This window comes from Sebastes umbrosus, chromosome 19 (genome assembly GCF_015220745.1).
Source record: "Sebastes umbrosus isolate fSebUmb1 chromosome 19, fSebUmb1.pri, whole genome shotgun sequence".
In the NCBI taxonomy this organism is placed as follows: Eukaryota; Metazoa; Chordata; class Actinopteri; order Perciformes; family Sebastidae; genus Sebastes; species Sebastes umbrosus.
The window spans coordinates 728,804-741,781 of record NC_051287.1 but is presented as its reverse complement, the minus strand read 5'-3'; the positions used below and the strand labels follow the sequence as shown (position 1 = coordinate 741,781).

General features: G+C 40.8%; 1 protein-coding gene across 1 annotated transcript; it reads left to right on the top strand.

Annotated features, from left to right (window-relative positions):
* Positions 1-913: 913 nt before the first annotated feature.
* hsdl2 (hydroxysteroid dehydrogenase like 2) lies at positions 914-11,738 on the top strand. The gene is made up of 11 exons (XM_037751812.1): positions 914-1,071; positions 4,109-4,272; positions 6,512-6,610; positions 7,460-7,574; positions 9,041-9,144; positions 9,230-9,328; positions 9,854-10,048; positions 10,151-10,210; positions 10,473-10,613; positions 11,218-11,346; positions 11,514-11,738. The coding sequence occupies exons 1-11, from the start codon at positions 1,055-1,057 to the stop codon at positions 11,627-11,629; spliced, it is 1,239 nt and encodes a 412-aa protein (XP_037607740.1). The 5' UTR covers positions 914-1,054; the 3' UTR covers positions 11,630-11,738.
* Positions 11,739-12,978: the final 1,240 nt, after the last annotated feature.

Below are 12,978 nucleotides of genomic sequence, written 5' to 3'. Positions count from 1 at the left end.
TTTACTGGAATTTTCCCAGAGCTTTCAGCCACATTTTAAAGTTAGTAAATATCACAAAACATGTCACATGATGTGAATTATATCCCTACAACAACAATCAATCACAACCGAGAAGGACATTAAAGAGGGACACAAATACCCCCCCACACCTCACCTCACCTCCATACCATCACTGACACACAGGACACCTGAACTGAATGCACTGTAAAACTGTGCAATATGCTGCCTTCCACTGTGCATCCTCTGAAATATATTCATTATTCATTTATTTACAAGTTCTTTTAACATGGTCATGGAGCATATATATATGTATATATATATATATACAGTATGTATATATATATATATATATACAGTATATATATATATATATATATACTGTATGTATATATACATTATTTATTTATTTACAAGTTCTTTTAACATGGTCATGGAGCATATATATATGTATATATATACATATATGTATATATATATACATATATATACATATATATATATACTGTATATATACATACAGTATATATATATACTGTATGTATATATACTGTATATTAGTAATGTGGGGGTATTGTTCCTATGCAGAGGGTAGTTCAGTTTATTTATTGACTACACTGAGGGAGTTTTATATTGTAATAATGTATTTATTTATTGTGTTGAGTTGAATGTGCTTCTTATTTTGTTCTGTAATTACCTCGTTGCCTTTTCTACCTTTTTTCTTTTCTTAAAGCTGACTCGGTGTAAACTGATCAGAATTAACATGTACTTATATATTATATTATTATTATTATTATTATTATATATTATAGGTGGAAATGACAAATAAAACTCTTGAATCTTGAATCTTGAATCTTGAAATGTTGAAAAGTTGAACATCTCATCGATCTGTGTGCATCTTTGCCTGCAGACCGGAAGTGTATTAGAGCGTGTGATCGGTGACTTCCGGTTGTGTAAGTGGGTGAAAGGTGGAGAAGACGACCTGCTGTCATTCTTCACACTGTGTGAACGGATCCTCCACCTTCCTCCACCTTCCTCCTTCAGCTCAGATCTCACGATGCTGCAGAACACAGGGTGAGTGAGTCTGGTCTCCTTCTCACAGAAACACGCAGAACAAAGATGACTTTAACCAAACGGCTCGTTACAAAACCCAGACCCACTGAGGAGTTAGTTGATATTTTACTCATTAAGCAGCTTTAGACTGAGATCTCACTAACGCCGAATTGTGTATGAACATGTTCTGTGTCAGACATTAAAGTAGTTTGGTTCTGATCCTTCTGTCTGTGACCTTTGAGCAAGACACGGTGAAAGTTGAAGGTTTCTCTGCAGAGTTCTGGGAGGAGCTCTTAACATTCCTGCAAGTCAAGAGTCCACTTCACTCCTAAAACCACTTCAAAAGACAACAAACACCTGTTCTTATCGGGACTTTACATGAGCCGAACTGGGTAGTAGACCCACCTGCTTCGGAAACTGGACTGAGTTCTGGTTCTGGTCGTCTCTACTGTGATCTTTAAACAAGTCATTTTAAAAGGGAGTTTTCCTTTATGGAGTCTGGTACCAGCAGCTCTGGGTTAAAGGTCATCTCGTTGTTACAGCTGAGTGAGAGAGGGAGGACACATACTAATACAATCCAAAGAATTAAAATAAAATAAAGTAAAATAAAATTAATTAATTAATTAAAATAAAACTAAATGTGATGAAGGGTCAGAGGTCAGTGTGTGGAAGGGTGTGTGTTGTGGTTAGAGAGATGACCTGGGTCAGGAAGACAGAGATACAAGTATGATCCAGGATATATACAAATATTCACCAATCACTGTATTAGTATAATCATGGCAGGACTCCACCTTTTAATACATGTGTCTTTTTGGAGTCTTAGGGAATATGTTATTTGTTCCATGTGGTAAATGTCCCATACCTTCTCAATCCATAAACTGTATTTCAGGTTTTAACCTCTTAATTGTGATGTATTTAATTGCTGCTGTTAGCAATATTTGTAAGAGATATTGTTTGGCTCTTCCATCAATGCCTTCCAGTATTTCTCCCAGCAGTGCCATTTTTGGATCTTTAGTGAAGTTTTGGTCGAATACATCTTTCAAAATACCTCTTCCCAGAATGTTTTTAATTTGGAGCATGTCCAAAATATGTGAATATGGTTGTTAATATGTGTACCACAATTTCTCCAACTACTGTGATCTTTAAACAAGTTCAGTTTTCTTCTATGGAGTCTGGTACCAGCAGCTCTGATTAAAGGTCATCTCGTTGTTACAGCTGAGTTTTCTGCTCCAACATACAGAATAATGATAAAAGATGAGAATCCACTTTATTCACTGCAGACTAAGACCCAACTCCAGAACCTGGTGTGTTTCAGAGACGGCATGTAGTTCTGTCTGCTGACCTTTGAGCAACGCACTTCACAAGTACATGATGTTTTTTTTGGTTTGTTTTTTTTAACTTAGTTTTTATTTCAGTTTCAGCAACTTATCCAATCATCATCACATTCTTTCCTACTCTATTTTCATTTGACAGCTGTCTCTTTGTTTTTACACAAAATAACACAACTTAAAACAAGAGAGGAGAGGGAAAACACAAAAACAAAACAAGACTTCATCTTAAACTATAATTTCAATTAATTTCAGAGAAAAAGGGAGGACACATACTTAAACAATCCAAAGAATTCAAATGAAATCAAGTCAAATAAATAAATTTAAATGAAATAAATGTAGTACCTGGTGTTTTCACAGGAGTTTGGTGAAAAGCAGCCAACTCTTCATTTAGCTGGGAGCTTGCTGGATAACAACACTTCCTGCATATTAATGTTGTGTTATTCTTCCACCTTCTTCGGCTGTTGTCATGGCAACACTCATATAATCAAACAGGAAATATTCCTTCACAATAAAATCTGTATTATCTTCTGTGTTGGGGGCTTTTATGATGAAAAGTGAACGGGAAGTTTTTCTAAAATCTTTCTTGAACTAAACATATTTCATATAATTTTTTTTCTGTTAACTTATTTGTTTATTCAATTTATTATTATTACTTTCTTTCCTTTGTATTAACATTATTATTACTTTTTTAAATTATTATTCTATTCTTTTTTTATTATTATTATTTATTTATTTTTATTTTTTTTCTTAATTTTATTTCAATTTTGAATGCTGAGGTTGTTTCCCTTAGTGTACTTATTGTGTTCGTCTCTAAGCTCAACTACTTAAAAAATCGGTTTATAAACTATTGTAATTACGTAAATGTAATAACTGTTAATTGTATATGAAAACAACCTAAAAAAAAGAAAATATGAAAAAAAGAACTAAATAGCACAACAATATGAATAGAAAGAACAACTGAATTTTAGTTTACACAAGAAAATAAAGCAAAATATTTTCAATGAAATTAATGTAAAAAAATGCACGCATTTAAATTGTGCGTATGTTGTTGAAAATATTATTTAAACTCCAAACAATATTTTGCAAAAATAAAGTGTCTTTGTACCAGATTGATATTTTAAATCAATTTTTTTTTACTTTGAAGGTGAAATTCAAATGAAGCTTCATTTTACTTTAGTTTTTACAGATTAAAAACTTTAGATTTCCCCCCTTTATTAAAGAAGACAAACTGGACAAACCATGTTATTATTTCTGTTATTATTTCTCAGTGTTATTATTTCTCTGTGTTACCTCTTTCCCTGAACATCTGTCTGTGTTGTTGCTGTCTCTTTACCAGAAGTCTTTTTGCTCGTTGGTTTCCAGTATAAAACCAGTCAGCTTGAAAAACCAGAAAGACGACAGTTTGTCAACTTTGGCTTCTTTTGTTTAATGAATAACTGGACGTTGTAGAAATAATCCCCGTCCCCCCCCCCACCTCCGGGAGACAAATATTTATTGTTGTCTGAACACAAGCAGCCGAACAGGAACTCTGACTGAGTGAAATGAAGCCTGAAGCTGCAGAAATGATGACGTACGTCAGGAACACGAGGTTCAGAGACGGGGTTAGCCTAGCTTAGCATAAAGACTGGAAGCAGGGGGAGACTCTGTGGATGTTAGTTTAACCTCATGAGCTGGAGTTAGCCAACACACAGATAACTAACTAACTCTTCTTCTCTTCTCCGTTTCAGGAAGTTAGCCGGCTGCACGCTCTTCATCACCGGAGGGAGCCGCGGGATCGGTAAAGCCATCGCTCTGAAGGCCGCCAAAGACGGAGCGAACATCGTCATCGCCGCCAAGACCGCCGAACCCCACCCCAAACTACCGGGGACCATCTACACCGCCGCTAAGGAGGGTGAGGAGCTAATAGGCTAACTGCTAACATTCACGGAGCACCAAATATGGATTAATCCACCGCTGAAAATAGTCCCCAACAAAGTCACTATTTCCTGTTTGTTTGATAACAAGACACCAAACCAAACCAAACCAAACCAAACCAAACCAAACCAAACGGAGGATCTGTCTGGACCGGATCTGGTCAGTCTGTGAATTTGTGGCTAAATTGTTCCACCAATAGTCAGAGGTCAGAGGTCAGAGGTCATGTCTATCATGTTTAGTGAACCGTTTTTTCCACTTATATATTCTATATCTCACTTATAAGCCAATGACATTCAGTAATAGTGAACGGTAACATTTACTAGTCAGTATATTATACATGTATACAAGGTGAAAGGTATCAGCATGACATACAGTCTGCAGGTTAACAGTATTTCAGTTTGTTATTAAAGCATGTGTAGCTAAAGCATTCATCATAGAAGTGGTGTGTCACTTTGATCCGTTTATTCTATTATTATTATTATTATCATTATTATTTTGGGTTCATATCGCAGTAGCGACGTGTGGATGTGAGATGCAGTCAGGAGGAAAGCGAGGCGTAAATGTGCTTGGCGCTTGGTGTGAATGCACGGTAACACAATACGAAGCACAACATAACGTAACTTAAACCAACATAAACAACAGCACGATGTAATGATGTTAATGAACCTCTGACACGCTCCCCAGAAAACCTAAACACAGAACTGTTCTCCGCCTTTTCATTTTGAAAGAGCAACGACCAATGAGGAGACTCCAACAGTCGGCCGACCAATCCTGTAACTTCATCCCTCAGTAGACTTTAGTGTCTGTAGAGCTGCTGGTTCTCTGAGGTCCAGACAGAAACTACAGAGAGCAGCTGTTTCAGGAGATGATTCAGTAGGAACCAATAGGCTCGGGGGCTGAGAGACACAGACAGGAAGTCAGATAGTACCGGTACCGGGTCCGTCAGGTGGAAGAGGTCAAAGCTAGAACTGAATGTACAGTCAGTAGTGACTCACAGGAAGCCCGGCTGCAGTCACATCGTGCCAGAACCGATAAGCTATCATGGCGGGCGGTGCAGAGTTCAGCTGAGAGGAAGAGGCTGTTCCTGAGCCTGGAGGGCAAACAGTCGGTGTCCCCGTGGTGAGAGCTGAAGCGTTGGACGGTTTTCACCACCCTCTGCAGTGCATTCTGGTCCGAGACGGAGCAGTTACCATCCCAGGGTTCAGGTTCAGGGTCTCACTGGACCCCCTAGAAATGCATCTATATCAAGTATTTTTTCTTTTTTCTTTTTTTTTTTTACATATTTTTGGACATTTTTTACAGATATGTTTCACATATCTACTAATATTTTCCAGATTTTTTTCTGGATATTTTTCACATATTTGTCAGACATTTTATACACATATTTTCACATTTTACTAATATGTTTCGGATATTTTTCTAATATTTTGGGGATATTTTCTAGATTTTTTTCTGGATATTTTCACATATTTTTTGGGGGAAAAATTCGGATATTTTTCAAATATTTTTTATTTGCATAAAGTAGCCTAGACCTCAACTTTATGCAAATGAGGAGCGAGCGACGTGACGGTCCGTGCCGCCACGCTACCAGAATGCATTGCACGGCTGCTCACATAGACAATGAATGGGACGCGTGTTGAGGACGTAGCCTGTGGACACGGACTTTAAAGTTGAAGTCAATTCGTTCAATCTAATAGAAAACAATGAAACTGATTTAGTCCCTGACGCTGGCGTTGCATTCTGTCTGGAGGGTTTAATATGTAGCTACACACATCCCAAGACATTAGACCTCTCTGCGTTCACATCACATTCCCTCTACATTACTTTTTGTGAACCCCGACCTGAAAGTTCAAACTGCGCCTACGGTTGCCATACGATACCGAGACACAGTTGGTGAGAATGCTCTCGATGGTGCAGCGGTACAAGTTCACCAGAATCTGAGGAGACAGATGGACTTCCTTTAGTCCCCTCAGACGAAGAGACACTATTGAGCCTTCTTGACCGCGGTCCAAGTGTTGAGGGTCCAAGAGAGGTCCTCAGACATGTGGACACGCTCAGCCTCCGTCCCGTCGATACAGATGGGAGCGTGTGCTCCATCGTTGGTCTTCTTGGTGTTGAGGACCAGGACGTTTGTGACCAACATTAGAAAGTGATCGGTCTTCATGCTTTACGTTAGCATCACATGTGAATGAACTTGTTCTCTGTGCGTGTTTCAGTGGAGGCGGCCGGTGGGAAAGCGTTGGCTTGTGTCGTCGACATCCGTGATGAGCAGCAGGTCGGAGAAGCCGTTCAGAAAGCTGTCGACAAGTTTGGAGGTACAACATTTTTTACAGTGTTGAATAAAAACATCAGAGTCGATCTGTTCGGACATAAAAAATAACATTTCATAACAGGAGAAATGACACATTAAAAATAAATTACTGAACAAGTAAACAGATCAGAGAATCAGTTCAGTTAGAACAGAAATACTGAAGGTCACTTAATTATGTGTTTATTAGAAGAAAATTACAAAAATTAAAAAGAAACTACTGAAGAAGTTAACGACATTTAACAACAAAAAAATTGTATACAAAAATGTTATATGTTATATCTCTTTCTAAATGAATGCAGGCCTGGCATGTTTTTACAACGGAGCAAATGATGTGAGATTTTGAGAATTAAGTTTTAATATTACCCAAAAAAACAGTCGTAGTTATAATTTAAATATCCTAAAATCTCAGATAATACAGAGATTATTGGTGAAACCTGTAACTTCAGCTCATCACTCATTCGACACGTTAAAAAGTAAAAAGTATTAAAATGTCATATTAAAAAAAATATTCAAAATATTTTTTTTATTTAATAATTTTACATTCTTATTTAAAAAATGGCTTAAGTACTTAAACATGTTAATATGATTATTATATTAATATTAATATATGTTATTACAATATTATATAATATTTATTTGGTAATGTAAATCATTTTATACAAATTAGATATTGTTTCTCTCATGTAGATTTTTATTAAACTCTGCTGTAAATATTAATATTTTTATCATAGAAATCAAAGTGAAGGTTCTTTGAGAGTTTAGAAGTAAAAGATCCGGTTCGGTCTCCAGATCAGACCGACAGCTATGTAGCTCCGGCGGTGACATCATCACAGTGCTTGTGTCTGATTGGCAGGAATCGACATCCTGGTGAACAACGCCAGCGCCATCAATCTTAGCGGAACTCTGGACACGCCCTCGAAGAAGCTCGACCTGATGATGGGAATCAACGTGAGGGGAACCTACCTGACGTACGAATCTGACACACGCACACACACACGCACACACACACACACACACACACACACACAAACACACACACACGTCTGTACCGTGTATTGATTCGTAGGTAGGTAACGTCAAGTTGGGACGTCCCCGTAAACCACATTCTGAACAGGAGAAGAGTACTGTTAAGGTCCTGCAGAGACCAGTAGAGCGTTCTGAGATGAGCTGCTCATAAAGAGATTCAGTTAACGAGTTGATGTTAATTAGCTTCTGTAAACGAGCTGTTGCTAACTAGCTGTTGTTTATTAGATGATGTCAGCAAAGCTAATGAACACTGTTCATTAAATGTTGCTAATGAGCTTCAGTAAACGAGCTTTAGTAAACGAGCTTCAGTTAACGAACTTCAGCAATCAAGCTCCAGTTAAGGAACATCAGTTAAGGAGCTTCAGTTAACGGCCATTTAACAGGCTTCAGTTAACAAACTTCAGTTAACGAGCTTCAGTAAATAAGCTGCAGTTAACGAGCTTCAGTAAACAAGTTTCAGTAAACAAGCTCCAGTAAACGAGCTTCAGTTAACAAGCTCCAGTAAACGAGCTTCAGTTAACGAGCTCCAGTTAACAAGCTCCAGTAAACGAGCTTCAGTTAACGAGCTTCAGTTAACGAGCTCCAGTAAACGAGCTTCAGTTAACAAGCTCCAGTAAATGAGCTCCAGTTAACAAGCTCCAGTAAACGAGCTTCAGTTAACGAGCTCCAATAAACGAGCTCCAGTTAACAAGCTCCAGTAAACGAGCTTCAGTTAACGAGCTCCAGTAAACGAGCTCCAGTTAACAAGCTCCAGTAAACGAGCTTCAGTTAACGAGCTCCAGTTAACGAGCTCCAGTAAACGAGCTTCAGTTAACGAGCTTCAGTTAACGAGCTTCAGTTAACGAGCTCCAGTAAACGAGCTTCAGTAAACGAGCTTCAGTTAACGAGCTCCAGTAAACGAGCTCCAGTAAACGAGCTTAAGTTAACGAGCTCCAGTAAACGAGCTCCAGTAAACGAGCTCCAGTAAACGAGCTTCAGTTAACGAGCTCCAGTTAACGAGCTCCAGTAAACGAGCTTCAGTAAACGAGCTTCAGTTAACGAGCTCCAGTAAACGAGCTCCAGTTAACGAGCTTCAGTTAACGAGCTTCAGTTAACAAGCTCCAGTAAACGAGTTTCAGTAAACAAGCTCCAGTAAATGAGCTTCAGTTAACGAGCTCCAGTTAACGAGCTCCAGTAGACAAGCTCCAGTAGACGAGCTTCAGTTAACGGGCTCCAGTTAACGAGCTCCAGTAGACAAGCTCCAGTAGACGAGCTTCAGTTAACGGGCTCCAGTTAACGAGCTCCAGTTAATGTGCTCCAGTTAACGAGCTCCAGTTAATGAGTTCCAGTTAACGAGCTTCAGTTAACAAGCTCCAGTTAATGAGTTCCAGTTAACGAGCTTCAGGTAACGAGCGTCTGTATGTTTCAGGTCTAAACTGGTCATCCCTCACCTGCTGAAGAGTCTCAATCCTCACATCCTGAACCTGTCGCCGCCGATCAACCTCAACCCCGTCTGGTTCAAGAACCACACAGGTAACCATAGGAACTGACCAGACAACATCCCATCATACACCTGTGCTGTTCTAAAGACACGTCTCTTGGTTTGTTTATTTTTCAGCGTACACGTTGACGAAGTACGGCATGTCCATGTGCGCCCTGGGAATGGCCGAAGAGTTCAAAGGTCGAATTGCCGTCAACGCCCTCTGGCCTAAAACTGGTCAGTGGCTAAATGTTAGCATAGACTTCCATAGTAAACTAGCATGCTAACAGACTCTTCATAGTAAACTAGCATGCTAACAGACTCTTCATAGACTCCCATAGTAAACTAGCATGCTAACAGACTCTTCATAGTAAACTAGCATGCTAACAGACTCTTCATAGACTCCCATAGTAAACTAGCATGCTAACAGACTCTTCATAGACTCTTCATAGTAAACTAGCATGCTAACAGACTCTTCATAGACTCCCATAGTAAACTAGCATGCTAACAGACTCTTCATAGACTCTTCATAGTAAACTAGCATGCTAACAGACTCTTCATAGTCTCCCATAGTAAAGTAGCATGCTAACAGACTCTTCATAGACTCTTCATAGTAAACTAGCATGCTAACAGACTCTTCATAGTCTCCCATAGTAAAGTAGCATGCTAACAGACTCTTCATAGACTCTTCATAGTAAACTAGCATGCTAACAGACTCTTCACGATGCTAACCGTGCTCTGACCTGTGTGTTGTTGCCGTAGCGATCCAGACAGCAGCGATGGATATGTTGGGCGGAGAGGACATCGGTAAACAGTGTCGTACGACTGACATCATGGCGGACGCAGCCTACGCCGTCCTGTCCCGACCGAAGGACTACACGGGTCACTTCCTGGTGGACGAGGACATCCTGATGGAGATGGGAGTCAAAGACTTCGAGCAGTACGCCATCGAGCCAGGTGACGGCACGCTAACTGAGCTAACGCTAACCTAGCATGGGTAGTTGCAGTTTCCTACACGCTGTCATGTGGTACTCATGGTGGTCTCTGATTGGTCGACAGGTCACCCCCTGATGCTGGACTTATTCCTGGACGTAGAAGCAGAAACACCGGTCGAGCACGGTAACTACTACAGATACTGTAAATACTACTGCCAGTACTACTACAGATACTGTAAATACTACTGCCAGTACTACAGCTGATCTCAAGAGACAAAATAAAATCATCAAAACATATATTAATATATGTATATATATATATATATATATATATATATATATATATATATATATAAAATGTGTGTGTGTATGTATGTATATAGATGCCCCCTAAGGTCTTTACTGAGAGTCCCATGAAAACCCGTTTTTTGTCTCCCCGTTGCTAGGGGCGACCCCAGCCTCCAAAACGCCGTCATCATCATCAGCCTCCAATGCACCAATAGAAAGCACGTTTGACGCCATCAGAGCAGTCATCAACGATGACGTCGTCAAGTTGACGCAGGCCATCTATCGGTTCGATCTATCAGGTAACAGTCTGTTAGGAAGAGGAATATGTCCATATTAGGACATCCTGTGGGAGTCTTATGTCAATGTATTTATGTACATATAAGGAGATCCTGTAGGAGTGGTATTGATGTGAACGTGTTTATGTCCATATAAGGAGATCCTGTGGGAGTGGTATTGATGTGAACGTGTTTATGTCCATATAAGGAGATCCTGTGGGAGTGGTATTGATGTGAACGTGTTTATGTCCATATAAGGAGTTCCTGTGGGAGTGGTATTGATGTGAACGTATTTATGTCCATATAAGGAGATCCTATGGGAGTGGTATTGATGTGACCGTGTTTATGTCCATATAAGGAGATCCTGTGGGAGTGGCATTGATGTGAACGTGTTTATGTCCATAAAAGGAGATCCTGTGGGAGTGGTATTGATGTGAACGTGTTTATGTCTGCTGGAGCTGTTGCCCCCGCGACCCGATCCCGGATAAGCGGTTGAAGATGGATGGATGGTGTTTATGTCCATATAAGGAGATCCTGTAGGAGTGGTATTGATGTGAACGTGTTTATGTCCATATAAGGAGATCCTGTAGGAGTGGTATTGATGTGAACGTGTTTATGCCCATATTAGGAGAACACGAGGGCATTTGGTTTCTGGACTTGAAGAGCGGCTCTGGCAGCGCGGGGCAGGGCGAGCCGCCCGTCCAAGCCGACGTCGTCATGACGATGGACTCCGGCGACTTCAGCAAGATGTTCGCAGGTGAGCCATGTCCAGGGTAACGCTGAGAATGACGTCCAACACGGAGATAGACGAACTGATCTCGCCGTAGGAAACATGATGCTGTAACCATAGCGATGGTCTCAGTAAGATCTTTTGGTGTTGTTTCCGTGGTAACAGCTGTGTTGTCTTTCTGCGTGCCGTTTCAGGGAAGCTGAAGCCCACGCTGGCCTTCATGTCGGGAAAGCTGCGGATCAAAGGCGACATGACGCTCGCCATCAAACTGGAGAAACTCATGGGCCACATGAGCAAGGCCAAACTGTGAGACTGAAGCCCCGCCCCCGTTTGTAGCTGTACATGTTGCCTTAAAATAATACTAATTATTATAATAATAATAATAATAACATGTTAATAAAATCTACCTTGATAATGAACTGAAGCTGTGTGTTTAATCATGAGGACCTCATACGTACGGTACACACCGGGGACAAAATGAAACAGCTAAACGAAAACAAGGACTATAGGGTATACTCGTTGACCATTTTTGCGTTCAAACCTTTCACACCGAACCCGACATGAAAGTTGGCGTTCTCTGTATTCTACCAGAAATGAAACGTCTCTATAGACCCTTTTAGTGATGACGTCATGATGAGGTCACGGTGATAGCTGGAGGCTAACGCTAGCAGTGGGCTAACATTAGCTGGAGGCTAACGCTAGCAGTGGGCTAACATTAGCTGGAGGCTAACGCTAGCAGTGGGCTAACATTAGCTGGAGGCTAACGCTAGCAGTGGGCTAACATTAGCTGGAGGCTAACGCTAGCAGTGGGCTAACATTAGCTGGAGGCTAACGCTAGCAGTGGGCTAACATTAGCTGGAGGCTAACGCTAGCAGTGGGCTAACATTAGCTGGAGGCTAACGCTAGCAGTGGGCTAACATTAGCTGGAGGCTAACGCTAGCAGTGGGCTATCATTAGCTGGAGGCTAACGCTAGCAGTGGGCTATCATTAGCTGGAGGCTAACGCTAGCAGTGGGCTAACATTAGCTGGAGGCTAAGGCTAGCAGTGGGCTAACATTAGCTGGAGGCTAACTAAAGGAAACACTGGAGGCTAACACTAGCAGTGGGCTAACATTAGCTGGAGGCTAACACTAGCAGTGGGCTAACATTAGCTGGAGGCTAATGCTAGCAGTGGGCTAAAGCTCCACATCTAAATGTCCTCTGTGTTGTTGGCTGAATCCAGATCTCAGACATTAGAGATGAGTAACTGTGATTGGAGCTCTAGAGCTACAATATCAGAGAAGCGTTTCAGAGACGGAGAGGAAATGATGCTAATATTTAGCCTTCTGCTAACAGCAGCTAACATGAGCCGTTAGCTGCTGTTAGCAGAAGGCTAATCTATTAGCAACCCTTTCTCTCTGTCTCTGAAACGCTTCTCTGATATTGTCCGACTCTCTTTGTGACTGACTTTACTGAAGGAGAGTTAACTAGAGACATCCACAGATTTATACGCCCTCAGTTTATCTTTCCAGCGCTGCCGTTGGCCACCAGCCTGCTGGACGGACGGCCGGCTACTTAGCTAGCTTAGCTCTCTAATTCCACCATGCTGTCATGAAACACAGGAAATGAGGTGAACAAAGTCGTCCCTCATCTGGTGATAGCACGGTGCTTTCCTACGCTG

Bases quoted from the DNA above. Each gene is read 5' to 3' on its own strand.
- hsdl2 (XM_037751812.1), top strand. The intron at 10,211-10,472 runs GTAACTACTACA...CCCCGTTGCTAG, and splicing joins AGAAACACCGGTCGAGCACG to GGGCGACCCCAGCCTCCAAA. The intron at 10,614-11,217 runs GTAACAGTCTGT...TGCCCATATTAG, and splicing joins CTATCGGTTCGATCTATCAG to GAGAACACGAGGGCATTTGG.